This window comes from Triticum aestivum, chromosome 5D (assembly GCF_018294505.1).
Source record: "Triticum aestivum cultivar Chinese Spring chromosome 5D, IWGSC CS RefSeq v2.1, whole genome shotgun sequence".
Lineage (NCBI taxonomy): Eukaryota > Viridiplantae > Streptophyta > Magnoliopsida > Poales > Poaceae > Triticum > Triticum aestivum.
This window is the reverse complement of record NC_057808.1, coordinates 377,528,319-377,550,729: the sequence shown is the minus strand read 5'-3', so window position 1 is coordinate 377,550,729 and position 22,411 is coordinate 377,528,319. Positions and strand designations below refer to the sequence as shown.

At 49.2% G+C, this 22,411-nt stretch overlaps 2 protein-coding genes across 2 annotated transcripts; both read right to left on the bottom strand.

Moving 5' to 3' along the window:
• Positions 1-15,140: 15,140 nt before the first annotated feature.
• Positions 15,141-16,074, bottom strand: LOC123121911 (zinc finger A20 and AN1 domain-containing stress-associated protein 1). Its single transcript, XM_044542003.1, has one exon. The coding sequence runs from the start codon at positions 15,908-15,910 to the stop codon at positions 15,413-15,415; it is 498 nt and encodes a 165-aa protein (XP_044397938.1). The 5' UTR covers positions 15,911-16,074; the 3' UTR covers positions 15,141-15,412.
• Positions 16,075-18,348: 2,274 nt separating this feature from the next.
• Positions 18,349-19,216, bottom strand: LOC123121910 (PRELI domain containing protein 3A). Its single transcript, XM_044542002.1, has one exon. It carries the CDS (start codon positions 19,192-19,194, stop codon positions 18,478-18,480), a length of 717 nt encoding a protein of 238 aa, XP_044397937.1. The 5' UTR covers positions 19,195-19,216; the 3' UTR covers positions 18,349-18,477.
• Between the last annotated feature and the right edge of the window lie 3,195 nt (positions 19,217-22,411).

The following is a 22,411-nucleotide window of genomic DNA, read 5'->3' as shown; positions in this document are numbered from 1 at the left end:
GTTTCCAACCCTAGGCGCAGGGGGAGGCCCATGGGGGGCGCACCAGCCCACCAGGGGCTGGTTCCCTTCCCACTTCAGCCCATGGGGCCCTCCGGGATAGGTGGCCCCACCCGGTGGACCCCCGGGACCCTTCCGGTGGTCCCGGTACAATACCGGTGACCCCCGAAACTTTCCCGGTGGCCGAAACTGGACTTCCTATGTACAAATCTTTACCTCCGGACCATTCCGGAACTCCTCGTGATGTCCGATATCTCATCTGGTACTCCGAACAACTTTCGGGTTACCGCATACTAATATCTCTACAACCCTAGCGTCACCGAACCTTAAGTGTGTAGACCCTACGGGTTCGGGAGACACGCAGACATGACCGAGACGACTCTCCGGTCAATAACCAACAGCGGGATCTGGATACCCATGTTGGCTCCCACATGCTCCTCGATGATCTCATCAGATGAACCACGATGTCGAGGATTCAAGTAATCCCGTATACAATTCCCTTTGTCAATCGGTACGTTACTTGCCCGAGATTCGATCGTCGGTATCCCAATACCTCGTTCAATCTCGTTACCGGCAAGTCACTTTACTCGTTTCGTAATGCATGATCCCGTGACTGACTACTTAGTCACATTGAGCTCATTATGATCATGCAATACCGAGTGGGCCCAGAGATACCTCTCCGTCATACGGAGTGACAAATCCCAGTCTCGATCCGAGCCAACCCAACAGACACTTTCGGAGATACCTGTAGTGCACCTTTATAGCCACCCAGTTACGTTGTGACGTTTGGCACACCCAAAGCATTCCTACGGTATCCGGGAGTTCCACGATCTCATGGTCTAAGGAAATGATACTTGACATTAGAAAAGCTTCAGCAGACGAACTACACGATCTAGTGCTATGCTTAGGATTGGGTCTTGTCCATCACATCATTCTCCTAATGATGTGATCCCATTATCAATGACATCCAATGTCCATGGTCAGGAAACCGTAACCATCTATTGATCAACGAGCTAGTCAACTAGAGGCTCACTAGGGACATGTTATGGTCTATGTGTTCACACATGTATTACGATTTCCGGATAACACAATTATAGCATGAACAATAGACAATTATCATGAACAAGGAAATATAATAATAACCATTTTATTATTGCCTCTAGGGCATATTTCCAACAGCAACCCCACTGTTCATTCCTCGCATGCCAGCGCCGCTTCCCTGCCCATCTCCGAGATCGACGCCGCTTAGAAGGCCAACAGCGAGACGCAAAACCTTGGCTGGGGTCTCCGGCTTCCAGCTTCCCTGGCGCAGCCCTCTCATACAGGCAAAGAAGAGAGCCATTCCCATCGCCAAGCTTGCTGAACAACTGCTTTGCCATCATATGGGCGTCGTTTTTGAAGAGGGGCAAGTCACAGAAGCGGCCATCACCAAGTTCGCTGACATGTTTCAGGGGTGCTTGCCGGACATCACTATTGCTGCTTTGCGTGCCCTTTTTATGCTGGGTTGTGATCTTGCCACGGCTGTTGAGGATGCCCTTGTTCAGCACGGCGGAGAGGAGGCCCTGACATGAGCGCGCCCACTGTAGGTGAAGCCTGAGCACCGCTGCTCTGACCAAGATGTAGTCTAGTTTCCCATGTTAGATCGACCAAGTCCTGTATGTACGCCTGTTTGAAGTGGCACCTGTGCGCTGCTGATGTTGGTCCTGGCGAGACCAGAGATGATCTGTTCGTGTCTAGCTTGTCATGGCTATTGTGTTAGTCTTGGGGATGTTAGTCCAGAGGTGTCCCCTGTGTTGTTGTGTTAGACACAAATCTATCAATCCTTTGCTAGAATGTACGTGGGTTAAACTGCCCAGATCGTCGCGCTACTGTCCATGAAACCATTGCTTCTTCCTCCTGCCAACTCGTATGCATCCAAGAGTCGAAGCTTCAATCTGTTGACCTTTTCTTAGCGGCGTATCTAGTTGGACAGCGCCTAAAGAGCTTTGTGAAGGAAATATGCCCTAGAGGCAATAATAAAGTTGCTATTTACATTTCCTTATATCATGATAAATGTTTATTATTCATGCTAGAATTGTATTAAACGGAAACTTAGTACATGTGTGAATACATAGACAAACAGAGTGTCACTAGTATGCCTCTACTTGACTAGCTCGTTGAATCAAAGATGGTTAAGTTTACTAGCCATAGACATGAGTTGTCATTTGATTAATGGGATCACATCATTAGAGAATGATGTGATTGACTTGACCCATTCCGTTAGCTTAGCACTTGATCGTCTAGTATGTTGCTATTGCTTTCTTCACGACTTATACATGTTCCTATGACTATGAGATTATGCAACTCCCGATTACCGGAGGAACACTTTGTGTGCTACCAAACATCACAACGTAATTGGGTGATTATAAAGGTGCTCTACAGGTGTCTCCGAAGGTACTTGTTGAGTTGGCATAGATCGAGATTAGGATTTGTCACTCCGATTGTCGGAGAGGTATCTCTGGGCCCTCTTGGTGATGCACATCACTATAAGCCTTGCAAGCATTGTAACTAATGAGTTAGTTGCGGGATGATGTATTGCGGAACGAGTAAAGAGACTTGCCAGTAACGAGATTGAACTAGGTATTAAGATACCGACGATCGAATCTCGGGCAAGTAACATACCGATGACAAATAGAACAACATATGTTGTTATGCGATTTGACCGATAAAGATCTTCATATAATATGTAGGAGCCAATATGAGCATCCAGGTTCCGCTGTTGGTTATTGACCGGAGACGTGCCTCGGTCATGTCTACATAGTTCTCGAACCCGTAGGGTCCGCACGCTTAAAGTTCGGTGACGATCGGTATTATGAGTTTTTGTGTTTTGATGTAATGAAGGTAGTTTGGAGTCCCGAATATGATCACGGATATGACGAGGAGTCTCGAAATGTTTGAGACGTAAAGATCGATATATTGGACGACTATGTTCGGACACCGAAAGTGTTTCGGGAGGTTTCGGACATATACCGGAGTACCGGGGGGTTACCGGAACCCCCCGGGGAGTTTATTGGGCCTATTGGGCCCTAGTGGGATAAGAGGAGGGGCGGCCAGGGCAGCCGCGTGCCCCCTCCCCCTCCAGTCCGAATTGGACAAGGAGGGGGGCGGCGCCCCCCTTTCCTTCTCTTCCTCTCTGCCTTCCCTCTCCTCTCCTACTCCTACTCCTGGTGGGAGTAGGACTCCTCATGGGGCGTGCCATAGGGAGCCGGCCCCTCCTCCTCCTCCACTCCTTTATATACGAGGGGGAGGCACCCCTTGGACACAACAATTGATCATTGATCTCTTAGCCGTGTGCGGTGCCCCCCTCCATCATAATCCACCTCGGTAATATTGTAGCGGTGCTTAGGCGAAGCCCTGCGTCGGTAGCAACATCATCACCGTCATCACGTCGTCGTGCTGACGGAACTCTCCCGTGAAGCTCTGCTGGATCGGAGTTCGTGGGACGTCATCGAGCTGAACGTGTGCTGAACTCGGAGGTGCCGTACGTTAGGTACTTGGATCGGTCGGATCATGAAGACGTACGACTACATCAACCGCGTTGTCATAACGCTTCCGCTTTTGGTCTACGAGGGTACGTGGACAATACTCTCCCCTCTTGTTGCTATGCATCACCATGATCTTGCATGTGCGTAGGAATTTTTTTGAAATTACTACGTTCCTCAACAGTGGCATCCGAGCCAGGTTTATGCGTAGATGTTATATGCACGAGTGGAACACAAGTGAGTTGTGGGCTATACAAGTCATACTGCTTACCAGCATGTCACACTTTGGTTCGGCGGTATTGTTGGATGAAGCGACCCAGACCGACATTACGCGTACGCTTATGCGAGACTGGTTCTACCGACGTGCTTTGCACACAGGTGGCTGGCGGGTGTCAGTTTCTCCAACTTTAGTTGAACTGAGTGTGGCTACGCCCGGTTCTTGTGAAGGTTAAAACAGCACTAACTTGACGAACTATCGTTGTGGTTTTGATGCGTAGGTAAGAACGGTTCTTGCTCAGCCCGTAGCAGCCACGTAAAACTTGCAAACAACTAAGTAGAGGACGTCTAACTTGTTTTTGCAGGGCATGTTGTGATGTGATATGGTCAAGACATGATGCTAAATTTTATTGTATGAGATGATCATGTTTTGTAACAAAGTTATCGGCAACTGGCAGGAGCCATATGGTTGTCGCTTTATTGTATGCAATGCAATCGCCCTGTAATTGCTTTACTTTATCACTAAGCGATAGCGATAGTCGTAGAAGCAATAGTTGGCAAGACAACAACGTTGCTACGATGGAGATCAAGGTGTCGCGCCGGTGACGATGGTGATCATGACGATGCTTTCGAGATGGAGATCACAGGCACAAGATGATGATGGCCATATCATATCACTTATATTGATTGCATGTGATGTTTATCTTTTATGCATCTTATTTTGCTTAGATCGACGGTAGCATTATAAGATGACCTCTCACTAAATTTCAAGGTATAAGTGTTCTCCCTGAGTATGCACCGTTGCGAAAGTTCGTCGTGCGGAGACACCTTGTGATGATCGGGTGTGATAAGCTCTACGTTCACATACAACGGGTGTAAGCCAGTTTTACACACGCAGAATACTCGGGTTAAACTTGACGAGCCTAGCATATGCAGATATGGCCTCGGAACACTGAGACCGAAAGGTCGAGCGTGAATCCTATAGTAGATATGATCAACATAGTGATGTTCACCATTGAAAACTACTCCATCTCACGTGATGATCGGACATGGTTTAGTTGATTTGGATCACGTGATCATTTAGATGACTAGAGGGATGTCTATCTAAGTGGGAGTTCTTAAGTAATATGATTAATTGAACTTTAATTTATCATGAACTTAGTCCTGGTAGTATTAGCATATCTATGTTGTAGAACAATAGCTCGCGTTTAGCTCCCCTGTTTTATTTTTGATATGTTCCTAGAGAAAACTAAGTTGAAAGATGTTAGTAGCAATGATGCGAATTGGATCCGTGATCTGAGGATTATCCTCATTGCTGCACAGAAGAATTATGTCCTTGATGCACCGCTAGGTGACAGACCGATTGCAGGAGCAAATGCAGACGTTATGAACGTTTGGCAAGCTCGATATGATGACTACTTGATAGTTTAGTCCACCATGCTTTACGGCTTAGAATCGGGGCTTCAAAGACGTTTTTGAAACGCCACGGAACATATGAGATGTTCCAAGAGTTGAAATTAGTATTTCAGACTCATGCCCATGTCGAAAGGTCTGAGACCTTTGACAAGTACTTTGCCTACAAGATGGAGGAGAATTGCTCAGCTAGTGAGCATATGCTCAGAATGTCTGAGTACTACAATCACTTGAATCAAGTGGGAGTTAATCTTCCAGATAAGATAGTGATTGACAGAGTTCTCTAGTCACTATCACCAAGTTACTAGAACTTCGTGATGAACTATAATATGCAAGGGATAACGGAAACGATTCCCAAGCTCTTCGTGATGCTGAAATCAACGAAGGTAGAAATCAAGAAAGGCATCAAGTGTTGATGGTTGACAAGACCACTAGTTTCAAGAAAAGGGCAAAGGGAAGAAGGGGAACTTCAAGAAGAACAGCAAGCAAGTTGCTGCTCAAGTGAAGAAGCCCAAGTCTGGACCTAAGCCTGAAACTAAGTGCTTCTACTGCAAAGGGACTGGTCACTGGAAGCAGAACTGCCCCAAGTATTTGGCGGATAAGAAGGATGGCAAAGTAAACAAAGGTATATTTGATATACATGTTATTGATGTGTACTTTACTAGTGTTTATAGCAACCCCTCAGTATTTGATACTAGTTCAGTTGCTAAGATTAGTAACTCGAAACGGGAGTTGCAGAATGAACAGAGACTAGTCAAGGGTGAAGTGACGATGTGTGTTGGAAGTGGTTCCAAGATTGATATGATCATCATCGCACACTCCCTATACTTTCGGGATTAGTGTTGAACCTAAATAAATGTTATTTGGTGTTTGCGTTAAGCATGAATATGATTTGATCATGTTTATTGCAATATGGTTATTCATTTAAAGTCAGATAATAATTGTTGTTCTGTTTACATGAATAAAACCTCGCAAGGTTAATGGTTTATTGAACCTCGATCGTAGTGATACACATATTCATAGTATTGAAGCCGAAAGATGCATAGTTAATAATGATAGTGCAACTTATTTGTGGCACTGCCGTTTAGGCCATATTGGTGTAAAGCGCATGAAGAAAATCCATGCTGATGGGCTTTTGGAATCACTTGATTAAGAATCGGTTGATGCTTGCGAACCATGCCTCATGGGCAAGATGACTAAGACTCCGTTCTCCGGAACAATGGAACGAGCAACAGACTTGTTGGAAATAATACATACTGATGTATGCAGTTCGATGAGTGTTGAGGCTCGCGGCAGGTATCGTTATTTTCTGACCTTCACGGATGATTTGAGCAGATATGTGTATATCTACTTGATGAAACATAAATCTGAAACATTTGAAAAGTTCAAATAATTTCAGAGTGAAGTGGAAAATCATCGTAACAAGAAAATAACGTTTCTATGATCTGATCGTGGAGGAGAATATTTGAGTTACGAGTTTGGTCTTCATTTGAAACAATGCAGAATAGTTTCGCAACTCACGCCACCTGGAACACCACAGCGTAATGGTGTGTCCGAACGTCATAACCATACTTTATTGGATATAGTGCAATCTATGATATCTCTTACCGATTTACCACTATCATTTTGGGGTTATGCATTAAGAGACAGTTGCATTCACGTTAAATAGGGCACCATCTAAATCCGTTGAGACGACACCATATGAACTTTGGTTTGGCAAGAAACCAAAGTTGTCGTTTCTTAAAGTTTGGGGCTACGATGCTTATGTGAAAAAGCTTCAACCTGATGAGCTCAAACCCAAATCGGAGAACTGTGTCTTCATAGGATACCCAAAAGAGACTGTTGGGTACACCTTCTATCACAGATCCGAAGGCAAGATATTCGTTGTTAAGAATGGATCCTTTCTAGAGAAGGAGTTTCTCTCAAAAGAAGTGAGTGGGAGGAAAGTAGAACTTGATGAGGTAATTGTACCTGCTCCCTTATTGGAAAGTAGTTCATCACAGAAACCGGTTCCTGTGACACCTACACCAATTAGTGAGGAAGCTAATGATGATAATCATGAAACTTCAGATCAAGTTACTACCGAACCTCGTAGGTCAACCAGAGTAAGATCCGCACTAGAGTGGTATAATCCTATTCTAGAGGTCATGTTACTTGACCTCTAGAATAGGATTACCGTACCACTCTAGTGTGGATCTTACTCTGGTTGACCTATTCTAGAGGTCATGTTACTTGACCATGACGAACCTACGAACTATGAGGAAGCGATGATGAGCCCAGATTCCGCAAAATGGCTTGAGGCCATGAAATCTGAGATGGGATCCATGTATGAGAACAAAGTGTGGACTTTGGTTGACTTGCCCGATGATCGGCAAGGCATAGAAAATAAATGGATCTTCAAGAGGAAGACTGAAGCTGATAGTAGTGTTACTATCTACAAATCTCGAATTGTCGCAAAAAGGTTTTTGACAAGTTCAAGGTGTTGACTACGATGAGATTTCCTCACTCGTAGCGATGCTTAAGTCTGTCTGGAGCATGTTAGCAATTGCCACATTTGATGAAATCTGGCAAATGGATGTCAAAATTGCATTCCTTAATGGATTTCTTAAAGAAGAGTTGTATATGATGCAACCAGAAGGTTTTGTCGATCCTAAAGGTGCTAACAAAATGTGCAAGCTCCAGCGATCCATCTATGGACTAGTACAAGCATCTCGGAGTTGGAATATACGCTTTGATGAGTTGATCAAAGCATATAGTTTTATACAGACTTGCGGTGAAGCCTGTATTTACAAGAAAGTGAGTGGGAGCACTACAACATTTCTGATAAATATATGTGAATGACATATTGTTGATCGGAAATAATGTAGAATTTTCTGGAAAGCATAAAGGAGTATTTGAAAGGAGTTTTTTCAAAGAAAGACCTCGGTGAAGTTGCTTACATATTGAGCATCAAGATCTATAGAGATAGATCAAGACGCTTGATAAGTTTTTTCAATGAATACATACCTTGAAAAGATTTTGAAGTAGTTCAAAATGGAACGGTCAAAGAAAGAGTTCTTGCCTGTGTTACAAGGTGTGAAATTGAGTAAGACTGAAAGCCCGACCACGGCAGAAGATAGAAAGAGAATGAAAGTCATTCCCTATGCCTCAGCCATAGGTTCTATAAAGTATGCCATGCTGTGTACCAGATCTATTGTATACCCTACACTGATTTTTGCAAGGGAGTACAATAGTGATCTAGGAGTAGATCACTGAACAGCGGTCAAAATTATCCTTAGTGGAATAAGGATATGTTTCTCGATTATGGAGGTGATAAAAGGTTCGTCGTAAAGGGTTACGTCGATGCAAGTTTTGAAACTGATCCAGATGACTCTAAGTCTCAATCTGGATACATATTGAAAGTGGGAGCAATTAGCTAAAGTAGATCCGTGTAGAGCATTGTATACATAGAAATTTGCAAAATACATACGGATCTGAATTTGGCAGACCCGTTGACTAAACTTCTTGCACAAGCAAAACATGATCACACCTTAGTACTCTTTGGGTGTTAATCACATGGCGATGTGAACTAGATTACTGACTCTAGTAAACCCTTTGAGTGTTGGCCACATGGCGATGTGAACTATGGATATTAATCACATAGTGATGTGAACAATTGGTGTTAAATCACATGGCGATGTGAACTAGATTATTGACTCTAGTGCAAGTGGGAGACTGAAGGAAATATGCCCTAGAGGCAATAATAAAGTTGTTATTTACATTTCCTTATATCATGATAAATGTTTATTATTCATGCTAGAATTGTATTAACCGGAAACTTAGTACATGTGTGAATACATAGACAAATAGAGTGTCACTAGTATGCCTCTACTTGACTAGCTCGTTGAATCAAAGATGGTTAAGTTTCCTAGCCATAGACATGAGTTGTCATTTGATTAACGGGATCACATCATTAGAGAATGATGTGATTGACTTGACCCATTCCGTTAGCTTAGCACTTGATCGTTTAGTATGTTGCTATTGCTTTCTTCATGACTTATACATGTTCCTATGACTATGAGATTATGCTACTCCCGATTACTGGAGGAACACTTTGTGTACTACCAAACGTCACAACGTAACTGGGTGATTATAAAGGTGCTCTACAGGTGTCTCCGAAGGTACTTGCTGAGTTGGCATAGATCGAGATTAGGATTTGTCACTCCGATTGTCGGAGAGGTATCTCTGGGCCCTCTCGGTAATGCACAACACTATAAGCCTTGCAAGCATTGTAACTAATGAGTTAGTTGCGGGATGATATATTACGGAACGAGTAAGGAGACTTGACGGTAACGAGATTGAACTAGGTATTAAGATACCGACGATCGAATCTCGGGCAAGTAACATACCGATGACAAAGGGAACAACGTATGTTGTTATGCGGTTTGATCGATAAAGATCTTCGTAGAATATGTAGGAGCCAATATGAGCATCCAGGTTCCGCTATTGGTTATTGACCGGAGACGTGTCTCGGTCATGTCTACATAGTTCTCGAACCCGTAGGGTCCGCACGCTTAAAGTTCGGTGACGATCGGTATTATGAGTTTTTGTGTTTTGATGTACCGAAGGTAGTTCAGAGTCCCGGATATGATCACGGACATGACGAGGAGTCTCGAAATGGTCGAGACGTAAAAATTGATATATTGGACGACTATGTTCGGACATCGAAAGTGTTTCGGGAGGTTTCAGATATATACCGGAGTACCGGGGGGTTACCGGAACCCCCCGGGGAGTTTATTGGGCCTATTGGGCCCTAGTGGGAGAAGAGGAGGGGCGGCCAGGGCAGCCGCACGCCCCCTCCCCCTCTAGTCCGAATTGGACAAGGAGGGGGGGCGGCACCCCCCTTTCCTTCTCTTCCTCTCTCCCTTCCCTCTCCTCTCCTACTCCTACTTGGAAGGGGGGAGTCCTACTCCCAGACTCCTCATGGGGCGCGCCATAGGGAGCCGGCCCCTCCCCCTCCTCCACTCCTTTATATACGGGGAGGGAGGCACCCCTTGGACACAACAATTGATCATTGTTCTCTTAGCCGTGTGCGGTGCCCCCTCCACCATAATCCACCTCGGTAATATCGTAGCGGTGCTTAGGCGAAGCCCTGCGTCGGTAGCAACATCATCACCGTCATCACGCCGTCGTGCTGATGGAACTCTCTCGTGAAGCTCTACTGGATCGGAGTTCGTGGGACGTCATCGAGCTGAACGTGTGCTGAACTCGGAGGTGCCGTACGTTCGGTACTTGGATCGGTCGGATCGTGAAGACGTACGACTACATCAACCGCGTTGTATAACGCTTCCGCTTTCGGTCTACGAGGGTACGTGGACAATACTCTCCCCTCTCGTTGCTATGCATCACCATGATCTCGCGTGTGCGTATGATTTTTTTGAAATTACTATGTTCCTCAACACTTTGCCCAAAGGCCTGCTGATGTTACAAAAGGTGGCATTTTGCTGCTATGGGATGACTCTGCGGTCACGGTGACAAATGTACAAATTGGTGTCTACTTCCTCTCTGCGACAGTGGCCATCAACAACTATGGCGACGACAAAAGTTTTAAGCTAACCACAGTGTATGGACCAACCCGTAGCATTAACAAGAATGCTTTCTATCTTGAGCTGACTTCAGAAAAGCCTCCGCCTGGAACCAAATGGCTAGTAAACGGTGATTTCAATCAAATCTATCGTGCCAGGGACAAAAACCGAGCCAACGTGGACCGTAGCCGTCTCGTGCGGTTCCTCAACGCCCTCAACACATGCGAGCTCAAGGAGATACACATGCAAAACAGGAAATTTACTTGGAGCAATGAACAAAGTAACCAGATGATGAGCAAGCTAGATAGCTTCTTTTGCAATGAAGACTGGGACATCGAGTTTGCCACGCACATTCTGCATGCCCTCTCCTCATCAGTTTCGGACCATTGCCCACTTCTACTTGCTAATGGCGTCGGGCCAAAGAAGCCTAAATCCTTCCGTTTTGAAAATTACTGGGCAAAGATGCCAGGGTTCCAACGAGTCGTCTCCAAGGCATGGACTGAAATTTCTTGTCATGTCGAACCATATCAGTGGCTGTTCCACAAGCTAAAGAGAACAGGCCAAAAACTGCGCTCCTGGAGCAAGACCCTTTTCTCGAACTCCAAGGTCCAGCTCCACATGGCTCTTGAGGTTATCCTTCGCCTTGACCTCATGCAAGAAAAAAGAGAGCTAAGCCTAGAGGAAAGGGACCTTCGAAAAAGAATAAAAAGAAGGATCATTAGCTTGGCGGTGCTCGAAAAATCTAGAAAAAGACAAAACTCGAGGATCACAAACCTCAAATAAGGAGACACCAACACCCGTTTTTTCCACCTCCATGTCAACCACCGAAGGAGGAAAAACTTCATTCATCGCCTCAAACACAATCAGGGTTGGGTCACCTCACATGAAGACAAAGAGAAGATTGTTCACAGCCACTTCAAGAACATAGCCAAAAAAGGCCCTACTCGTAACATTGACGTCAATTGGGGATTGTTGCCAACTCCTAATTGCAATCTACAGGGCTTGTGGCATTCACTGAGGAGGAGGTCAAATCTGCGGTGTTTGAATTGCCGGGAGACAAGTCACCCGGACTGGATGGCTTCATGACCACTTTCTTCAAAGCGTGTTGGAACACAGTCAAGCCAAACATCATGTTGGCAGTCAATCATTTCTCCAATCTACAGACTGCTCACCTTCACTGGTTGAACTCGGCTGATGTTGCTCTCATTCCGAAGAAGGATGGTGCTGAGGATATTTCCGACTTCCGCCCTATAAGCCTAATTCATGCCATTACAAAGATCATTGCTAAGATGATGTCCAAAAGGCTGGCACCTCATATGAACGATCTGGTCTCTCAAGCTCAAAGTGCTTTCATCAAGAAGAGATGTATCCATGACAATTTCATGTATGTGCGCAACCTTGCCAGATGCTTGCACCGCAACAAGACCCCGGCTCTATTGTTCAAGCTCGACCTCAAGAAAGCGTTTGATTCGGTGCGGTGGGACTATCTCCTAGACTTGTTGAACCATCTTGGTTTCCCACCCCGGTTTCGTGGCTGGGTGTCTGCCCTCTTGTCTACAGCCTCGTCGCGCGTTCTGCTCAATGGTGTGCCGGGCGACCCCTTCAGACTTGGACGTGGGCTCTGACAAGGGGACCCTCTATCCCCCCTTCTCTTTGTGTTGGTCATTGATCCATTACATCACATCCTGGAGAAGGCCACTTTGCAAGGTCACCTTCATCCCTTTGGCGGACATGCTATGCCGATCCGGGCTTCACTTTACGCAGGTGATGCTGCTGTTTTCGTTGCCCCACTCAAGGAGGACGTCAATTTCTTTGCTGCTACCCTTAAGAGCTTTGGAGATATTTCGGGCTTGATGAAAAATTGCTCCAAAAGCTTGGTCGCCCCAATTAGATGCAACAATGTGGACCTTCCGGATATTCTTCAATCTTTTCCGGCTCAACCATCCACCTTCCCGGTAAAGTATCTTGGATTACCATTGACTGTGAAGCGCCTAAAGAGAATTCACTTCCAGCCTCTAGAGGACAAGATTGCGGCCCAGCTCACTCCTTGGATGGGAAAGCATGTTGCAGCCCCTGGAAGGATGGTTCTTGTTAAGTCGGTCATCACGGCCATCACCATTTTCTACATGACGGCTCTAAATCTTCCGGTTGAAGTTATGAAAAAGATCGATGCCCTCCGGCGTGCTTATCTCTGGGCTGGTTGCGACAAGGTCACGGGTGGGAAATGTAAGGTCAATTGGGATCAAGTTTGCAAGTCAAAGTTGCATGGTGGTCTTGGGATCCTAAATCTTCAGAACTTTGCGGCTGCTCTTCGTCTCTGTTGGTTGTGGTTTGACTGGCAGGACCCGATCAGGCCATGGTCGGGCTTGGGCACCCCTTGTGACAAGAATGATCAAAACATCTTTGCCTCGGCCTCTAAGGTTCAGGTGGGTGACGGTCTTCGTGCCTCTTTCTGGGAGTCAGCTTGGCTAGATGGCATCAGGCCCAAAGATATTGCTCCCAAAATTTACGACATCTCCAAAAAGAAGAACTCTTCCGTTCATAAGGCATTGCTCAATGGCTTCTGGATCTCCCAGGTGAATGTTGCCTCGGGCATCACCTCTGAGCACATCGTCCAGTTTGTTGCGCTTTGGGATAGACTCACCCACATTTAGTTAAACCCAGACATGCCAGATTCCATCACTTAGAAACTCACTACCAATGGCCACTATTCCGCAGCCTCGGCATACAGGGCTCAGTTTCTTGGCTTGGTGGACACGGATATGAATCAAAATGTGTGGAAGAACTGGGCGTCCCCAAAGTGTAAGTTTTTCGCTTGGCTTGTTATCAACAATAGAATTTGGACGGCTGACAGACTCCACCGCCGTGGGTGGCCGAATTGCAATCTCTGTCCGCTATGCCAACAAGTTCCGGAATCGGCGGCCCACCTCCTTTTCCAATGTCGGTATACCATTCGAGCCTGGGGCATGATCAAAGGTTGGCTTGCGCTTCACGATGTTCGGTCGGATGAGTGGATTGTTCTGGACTCGGTTAAGGATTGGTGGACTCGGAATGCCACAAAGCAAACTCCGTCGAGAAGGCCGCTTATCTCGCTGATGATGCTCATCTCTTGGGAAATATGGAAGGAACGAAATGCTCGAGTTTTTCGCAGCACTGCAGTTCCGGTTGGAGTGTTGGTCGCTAAGATCAAAGAGGAGTGTTCGCTTTGGAGCTTTGCAGGAGCAAAATATTTAAGTAACATTATGCCGCGAGAGTGATGTGTTGTATCCTGGCCTTCGGCCTTAAACTGTAAACCTTCTCTCTTAATCAATGAAAATGACAAATCTTTTGCCTTGTTTAAAAAAAAAGAAAATTGTCTTTGCCCTGACGCCATCGACGTCAAACCCGGGAGTGCAATTCACGGCATTCCCTATTCATAATCCGCCTTGTGCACCTGCTTTGTCTTTTTTATTTCGCGGGACTTGTTCCTGCTTTGTCAACGATGACCCTCTTGCCAAATGGTTCGTCAAGCTTGAGCCTCGACTGTTCGTCGTCGTCTTCTTCTTTCGCCAAAAGTCAGCCGGCCTTGTTCATCCAAGAGTTTCAGAGACGAAGAGCCTGATTTTTTTTAACAGGGGCCCGATTTGCGCACCATGTATAATTACTCATCTCGTCAGACAATTTCTCGGTGCACATAGATACGGGCCCGCAGATCCCACATAAGATTTTCTTGATGTGTTTGTCTTTGTCAGCACAGTGCAGTGTACATGAAGGCTCCAGTTGCCACTTGCCAGTACAGTGACACGCAGGGGAGCCTTCACGCAGGCATGAGCAAGAACACAAACTCGCCTACCATCGGCAGGCAGGCAGGCCAAAGATTAATCAAGGACGAGTCAGGAACGAGTCAGCAACCGGAAAAGACGACCGGCCCATCGATCACGAGCAGGGAGGGCAGGGGAGGGAGGAGGAAAAAGAAGAGAGAGTTGCCATCGCATGCGTATCCTCCCGGGTCGAGCCATGTGGCGGCGTCCGCACGACAGCAACCGTGCCACCACGGCCCAACCACACCGCGATCGATCGATTCACACCCACTAAAAATCGCACCCGGCGTTCCAGCCCCTGCTTTACGCCCTGCGTATTTTGTCCAGGAATCAAGCCATAAAAATGTGTTGTGTTCGCTAAATGGAGTGGTGCGTGTGGACGGCCAAACAAACGCGAAAGCGAAGACAGAGTACCACCGGTTCCAAATTTTAATATCCCACTTAAACATGCCATGGACCCGAATGCCCGGCAATCAGGCCGCTGCTGCTACTCATTTTGATTCCTTCAATGATTGATGATTCTCTTGATCAATCATGGCCGGCCGCAGGGGCACACTTATTTCTGTATGAAATGCAAAAGAATTGGCTACTAGATTAAATACCGTGGAACGTACACATACGCATAGACATACACATCCAATCCATTTCATTGCTTGCTCCTCCGCCTCAACCACCCGTTGATATTACATCACACACGCTATTCTTTCCTTTTCATCCACATCTTTACCTCCCATTTTTTTCCTTCCAATAAATAAAGATTTTTTTAATTAAAAAGGGAAACACTCCGGAGAACAACAGCATAATACTAGCGGCTCGCACGGCGGCCCACTGCCTCGATGAGATGATTCTTTGCTTTGCCTCGGCTGGAATTCTGAATTCTTCTTTCCCCTTGGTTTCAGCTTCAGAACCTGACGATCTTGGCGGCGCGCACGACGGGGTTGTCCCTGGCGATGGCGTCCCTGGCGGCGGCCTTGTAGTCGTAGCTGCACCCGTGCCGGTCCGAGTACCGGTGCTCGCCGCAGAACATGTCGCCGCACCGGCACCGGAACCCCGTCAGCCCCACGCGCTTCCGGCAGCTGGAGCACCGGTTCACCGACGTCCTCGCCGGCTTCGCCTCCGTCGCCGGAGCAAGGTCGACGGCGGGGCGTGCCAGCTCCGCCTCCAACGGCGCCGGCCTCGGCCTGTCGATGACGGGGGTCGGCGCGGACACGCCCGGCAGAGAAGAGGAGGAGGAGGAGGAGGAAGACGGCGACGTGGACGCCGGGCCGGCCAAGAAGCAGTTCTGGCAGAGGTTCTGCGTGGCCGGGTTGCCCGGGAAGCCGCAGCTGTTGGCGCAGAGCGTGATCTCCGGCGCCCGCAGCTCCGTGGGCTCCTCCTGCTTGTGATCCCGCTGCGCCATGATTTTTCAAACACGCACGAGGTGGCTGGTTGGTTTGCTGCCGGCCGGGAGGTCCGGGCGTCCTCGGCGGCGGCCGGGAGGTGGGTGGTCTGGGAGAGATCGGGAGGTCGAGGAGAGGAGAATTGGATGGGCGTGGGTGTGGAATGGAGGGGAGATGGGGGCCCTTTTTATCGGGGGCTCGGGCGGGAGAGAGACGGGGACGCGCTCCCTGGAGGAGGCGATAACGACCTGCCCAGCTGCCGTCTCCCCCTCCGCGTCCTGGGTTGGGATTTCCGGTTTTGGCCTTGCGTCACCCGGGGGCTCGCGTAAATGGGCGACGCTGCCCTCCGTTTCGGTCAGGTCAGTGGCCGCCCCCGAAAAGCGACGGCTGTGGTGCGGGCCGGTAAAGGACGCCCGTTTGGGCTCTCCCTCCCCGTCCACGGAAGAAACGTGCCCGTGGCCGCGGGAGGCGGAAGGGTCAACTGGGCTGGATCCAGAGGGACGTTGGGGTACGTGCGTCGTGGCCGTGCATAGCCGCGTTGCGTGGGTGCGGGGCGGAGGAGGGGTAGGATGGTCAGGTCGGGTTGGGGGCTGGCGCTTCGGGTGCACGGACGGGCCGTGTGTGTCGTGTGCTGGTTGGACCCGCACGGCCGCGCCGTGTGGGGGAGCAAGTAGCCGCCGCCCGAAGCTGACTAGTATGGCGGCCGAAAGCGAGCGAGGAGATGGCTGGGAATTTGGGACGAAACCACCGGGCCAAACCATCGGGCGCGTCGGCTTGTCCGGGCCTGGGGGTTGGAACTTGGAAGGCGTCGTCGCGGCTTCTTCCATCTACGCACCACCATACCATACCATACCATACCATAGCCCGCACGTTGCGGCCAGGCTCGGGATAAAATTAAGGGAAGCTGGATGGGCGCCCCGTCCTTGTCCGCCTCTGAGCTGTCCGGATTAGCACGGCGGCTCCTCTCTTCATCTCTCGCCCATTCGTTTATCTTCTTGTGTGCTAATAGAAAATATCGCTAAGCGAGAATACTCAGTTACGCGTCCTGTACGATCCAATTCGGGTGTCGACACGGCAAACTCGTGGATAGCTCCAACCGCACGGCCGGGCCATTTCCCATACGCATTCGGGCTAGCTGCTACAAACTTTTTTTAAGTGAAAAAAAAAATACTTCCATTAGCTAGTCTTCTGGTGCTGAATTCGGTCGGTAGGGCGCGGCGGCCAATCAGGAACAGACAGCCCAACAGCAGCGAACTGGATAAGCGAGCAAGCAGATTCTCCCGGCCGGCCCGGGGACAGCGGCCGCACCAAGCCAAGGTCGCATCGCGGCGAGCTGAAATTCGGCGGCCGTTTCATTTCCGCGGACGGCTAATCACACGGCTGGTGCCTGTCTATGCTATGCTAATTGCAGAGGTTGGGAGGCGGCCGTGCCCGTGACGACGATGATTAAATGTGCACGCTGCCGACAGCGTCTTGACCGGTCCGCAGCACCTCCCGACCGCCCACCACCCAAACGCAAACCGGTGTTTTTTCGTACTAGACATGGTTGATTGGTTCGTAGCATCATTTGATTTGCTAAGGTTCTAGCTTAATTCAACTCAAACCGGTGTTTTTCTGGAGTACGTGGTGGATTGGCTCGTTGCGTCACTTGCTTAATTCTAGTAGCTTAGTGTAATGATGAAGTGCCGCGTGCCACGTACGCAACATTTCCTTTGAGAGGCTGGCGCATGTCTAGAAGGAAGCTGACACGTACACGGCTCGATTGGCCGACACGTCAAGGAGGTGGATTCTCTAGCAGGCCGTTTTCTGTCGACGAATAATATCCTAGCTTAGCTTCGAGTGCATGAGGACCGGAGAACGTCCGACCGGCCCCTTGATGTGCACATCTGGATTGTTAATCGTGCGACACGTCACCAACACCGAGTCGTACATGCCACTAGCGATATCTTGATGCGAGGATCATATGGCTGGCTGGCTGGGACCGAACATATGTGTCCCAAAAGGCAGAAATATCTTGTAAAGTAGTAGAATCGCCTTTCGGCTCGCCTACATTCATTCAGTGGTAGTAATCCAACAGCACTGGCCGCACCTGCTGCTCTCGTTCGGACAGGACGCGGCTCAGGTCTTTCGGGCAGGTTTTACTGGAGTAGACGCGGCGATCCTGAATCTTCTCCTAGCGCGTGTGTGGTGTGGTGCCATCTGGTCGCCGCCACGGCTGTTCAGTGTCACAGCCGGCCACTTAGCACGGGCGCCGGGGCAACACGCGGCGCACCACAAGAAACCTCTAGTTTCTCCTCCCGGTCATCACGAACTCACGACCACTGCTCCCTCTGAGCACTGAGATTTTTACCCTCTCTGAGAGAACACCTGTGACGATGATTTGACCCACATGTGCTGATTGGTGCAGCTCTTGCCACCGAATCCGAACTCAACATCACGGTGGAAGCTGCCAAGAACATGACATGTCGAGCAATTTGATCAATGGATACCGTGAATTTACAGAATTTCACTTCTTATTGCCTCCCAGCCAGTATTTACACATCAGTAAATAACAGAGAGCGAGCATGCTCTGCGCAGTGCTCTGTCTCTACGGTTCTTCTCCGTCGGCAGGGGAGGGTCCTGGCACGCGGCCGGCGAGCGCGAGGCCGTCGCAGATCCTCTCGACGACCTCCTGCCCCCTGGCGGCGTTCTGCGCGAAGCTCTCGGCGCACCGCCGCTCCACCATCTCGGCCACCGTGGCCGACACGGCCGCCAGCGGCGCGCACCGGATGCTCGTCTCCTGCGTGAACACCGTCCACTCGTCCGGCCGCTCCGGGTGGGGCGCGTAGCTGCACCGCTCCTCCACGTCCACCAGCCGCCGGAACGTGGCGTTGCGGGAGACCACCCGCATGGCGCGCGCGGCCGCGTCCACGGAGGTGCGCTCCACGCAGAGCACCACGTCGCCGGCGCCGGCGGTGGCCGCGAGGCCGCGGAGGAGGAGCGGGAGCGGCGGGGGCCGGCCCGCGATGGCCCGCACGGCGTGGAGCCGGCCGGCGCGCGGGTCGACGTCCCGGGACAGCGTCTGCACGTCCAGGATGTGGGAGAGCGCCGCCGGGTCGGTGAACTTGCGCCACGCCGCCGCGGTGACCCGGTGCCAGGGGTGGAGGTACACGTGCTCCTGCGTGTACGAGACCACCATTGCCGTTGCCGTTGCCGTGCTGCGACGAGATCCAAGGAGAAGGCTGGCCGGCGAGGTAGAAGAGGAGAGAGCGATGGAGATGGACCGATGGGGAGGGAAGGGATCTAGGACAGCTACAGCAAGCATTTGTGGTTGTGGCCAAGGGGAAAGAGCGTAGGCATCCGAACCATGAGAGGAATATTCGGATTCATCTGCGGGAGTTTTTTTTTTTTTTTTTGAAACGGTGGGCAGAGGGTGCAAGTTTTTTTTTTTTTGAAAAAATGTCGGCATTTCATTGATTTGATTAAGTAATAAAGTCATACAAGGTCTTCCGGATACAATCCGGAGTAGAGTGCGAAATAGAGAACAAACTATAAAACTCTTACAAGAGTTGGCCAAAATATGGGCCACTAAATTACAATACCGACGAACATGCTTGAGGGTCGAAGATGTGAAAGCTAGGGCGGCTTGTTTGATATCCATAACCACAGAGCCCACATTCGGACGGTCCCGGATATTAGAATTGATTCGTTGCACCAAAGAGAAACAGTCAGAGGCAAAAGTCACATGCGTGAAATGTTCATCTCTAGCCAGAAAGACCGCACGACGAAGCGCTAAGGCTTCCGCCATCTCTGGATCGAAATCTCCAAAAGGGGGCCCGGAGCACGCGAGAGGGTGCATTGCCCCTCATGATCCAGAGCCACCGCACCCAAGCCAGCCTTGTTGAGATTAGAAAAAACAGAGGGTGTAATGAGCCCGTGCGTGTACCATTTTTGTGGTACGGCTATAACCTGGGCATGGGTTGCCAGGGTGTTTTTCTCCTTTTTTTGCCAATGTACTTTTCTCCTATTTAGCGCTCCCCAAAATGCCCTAAAACGCGCATTGGGCCTCGTCATTGGCTCGCCCATTTTATTTTTCTCGGCTAGCTCACGGAAAAAAAAGATCAATGATTTTTTTTTGGTTTTATAAAAATAGTCGTGAAAGAAAAAAGTTCATAGATTTTTGAAAAATCCTTAGTTCTAAAGATGTTCATCGGCTTATAGCTTTTTCATGATTTTTGTTAAAAAAATCATGAATTTAAAAACTCGTTCACGAGCTATTGAAAATGTTCACGACTTTTGAGAAAAATCACAAAGTAGAAAAACATCCGTGATTCAAAAACGTTGACAAATAAGGAAAAACTCACTAGTTTGAAAAGTGTTCATGAATTAAATAAATATTCATAAATTTGAAAAATATTCATGAATAGAAAAGAAGAAACAAAAAATGAAAGAAATAATGAAAAAAGCCGGAGTGGAACATTCGCTTTCCTAAAACTAGGTGAAAGAAGAACATGCTCGGGCGGGTGCGCGTTGCGGAACTTGCTCCCCATGTGGAAATAATCCCCATCATGCAGGACCAAGTAGAGTATTTCTATACTAACTTAAGTATGGAGAAGTCTGAGAAGGATCTTGTCGAGTCCAAGTGGGTATTCAGGACATACCACCGTGACAAGGCCAAGGCAAACTTGCATGGAGTGGAGTCATCTCTCTCCAACATGCATTGTGAGCTTGCCACTGAGGTGGCATCGTGCTATGAGACACACGAGGCCTTGGTGCAGCATCTTACTCAAGGTTTGTCCAAGGTGAGTCACATTGACGAAGGAGTTAGAGCCTATGAAGTGGAGTGTTCTTCTTTGTAGTGAAGAAGCCCAAAGTTAGGTGACGAAGGTCGGTTTTGCCAAGGACGAGGTGTCCGCATTGAAGTTCAAGGTGACTTGGGCTAATGGAGAGATGTTTATGCTGGGGTGAGAGTAGTTGAGTTGGAGGCTCGCGCATCTACTTCTATGGGGGATTCGACACCCTACTCTGAGTCTCGGACGACGAGAGATGTCCTCCTAACCCATGCTTCTGGTTTCCAAGATGTCTTAGTTAAACTAAAGTGTCGGCGACACTTGCTCCGTGCAAGATGGTGATGGAGGCGAGCACGATTCTTTCTTCAGAGGTGTGCCAAGTAGGTCGTGCCATGACGATGTACATTCATACCGTGGATAGCCACGCTGTAGCTCACGTATCACACACGCATATTTGCTGGATATGCCATTTTGACGGCATGGGAGAAGGCCCCTGCCTCGCGCGCAACGCAAGTTTCTATTGCATGACATTTACCATCTTGCTACATCTAGAAAGATCTGCCCGTGACCGAGGCGAGTCATCGGAGCTCCCTCGAATGGAGTGTTAGTTGCCTATTTCCCTCCTTGCATGGCTTTGACGTAACACCTTTACTTGCATGCCTTTTTTGCCGACATGCCACACTACTTGATGTAACTTTGTGACATTTTTGTAACATAGGAGTAGGTGGCACCTTCATTTAGCTTTGGGGTGACTCACCATGTTGTAATGTCACTTGGCTTGAAACTTTCCGCGAGCATCCCTCCACATGTACTCTGTTCCATGGATAATCCCATGATTTGTATGTTCATTTGCCTTTCACTTGTTGGTTGTTTATTCTCGCAAATGTGCACATGTCTTCGCGTGCACCCTTTTTCCTGGAGGGATTTGTTTCGCCCGCGCAATGAGGTATGGGTAAGAGGAGTCGTCAAATGTATTCATCTAAGCAGACCCCCCCTTTCACAACAAGTTTGCACATGCCACCTAAGAGTTGTGATTCAAAAAATGTTCAAACATTTTGCATCTGGGGTGAACGACACTTATTTTGATCTACGGTGTCCAACCCTCCTCCTCCTCCCAACCCTCGTCCGCCCCTCCTCCTCCCAACCCTAGCCGCTCCTCCTCCTCTTCCCTTCCCCGCCGCCGCCTGAGGCAGCCGCCGGGCAAGCCCGGGGCGCCAAGGATGGTGGCGGCGGGGCCTCGGTTGCCCTACTTCTGCGTGGGGAACCCCGGATCTGGAGCGGCGGCTCCATTGGCAAGGCACGACCGGCTAGCAGCCGTGTGGGCGGTGGATCTAGTGTCCCGGCCGCGCAGGCGGCGGGATCCGGTGGTTGTTGGCGGCCGGCGGCGGCTTCTGCGGCGGTCAGTGCGCGCGATCTGGCGCCTCCCCTCCTCTCCTGTTCGGCGTGCGGGCCAACCTGGTCGGGCCGCGCTTCCTCTTGGTCGCCGGTTCTGTACAGGAGGCGCTGGTGGTGGCGGGGATCTAGTTCGGACGAAATCCCTGGCCGGCCATGACCGGCCGCGCCGACGGCGACGACTGAGGGTGCCGTTCTCCTCCTTGGAGGCGTCGGTATGGACTGATCTCCTTACTTCACCTTCCACTAGGTCTCCCGGGCGAAAGCCCTAACTTTGTTGGGCGGCGACGGCGCTCACGGCGCCGTTCCCTTCTTGAAGGCGCCGCTTTGGAAACCTTGGGGTTGGGTGGCGCTTGTCGG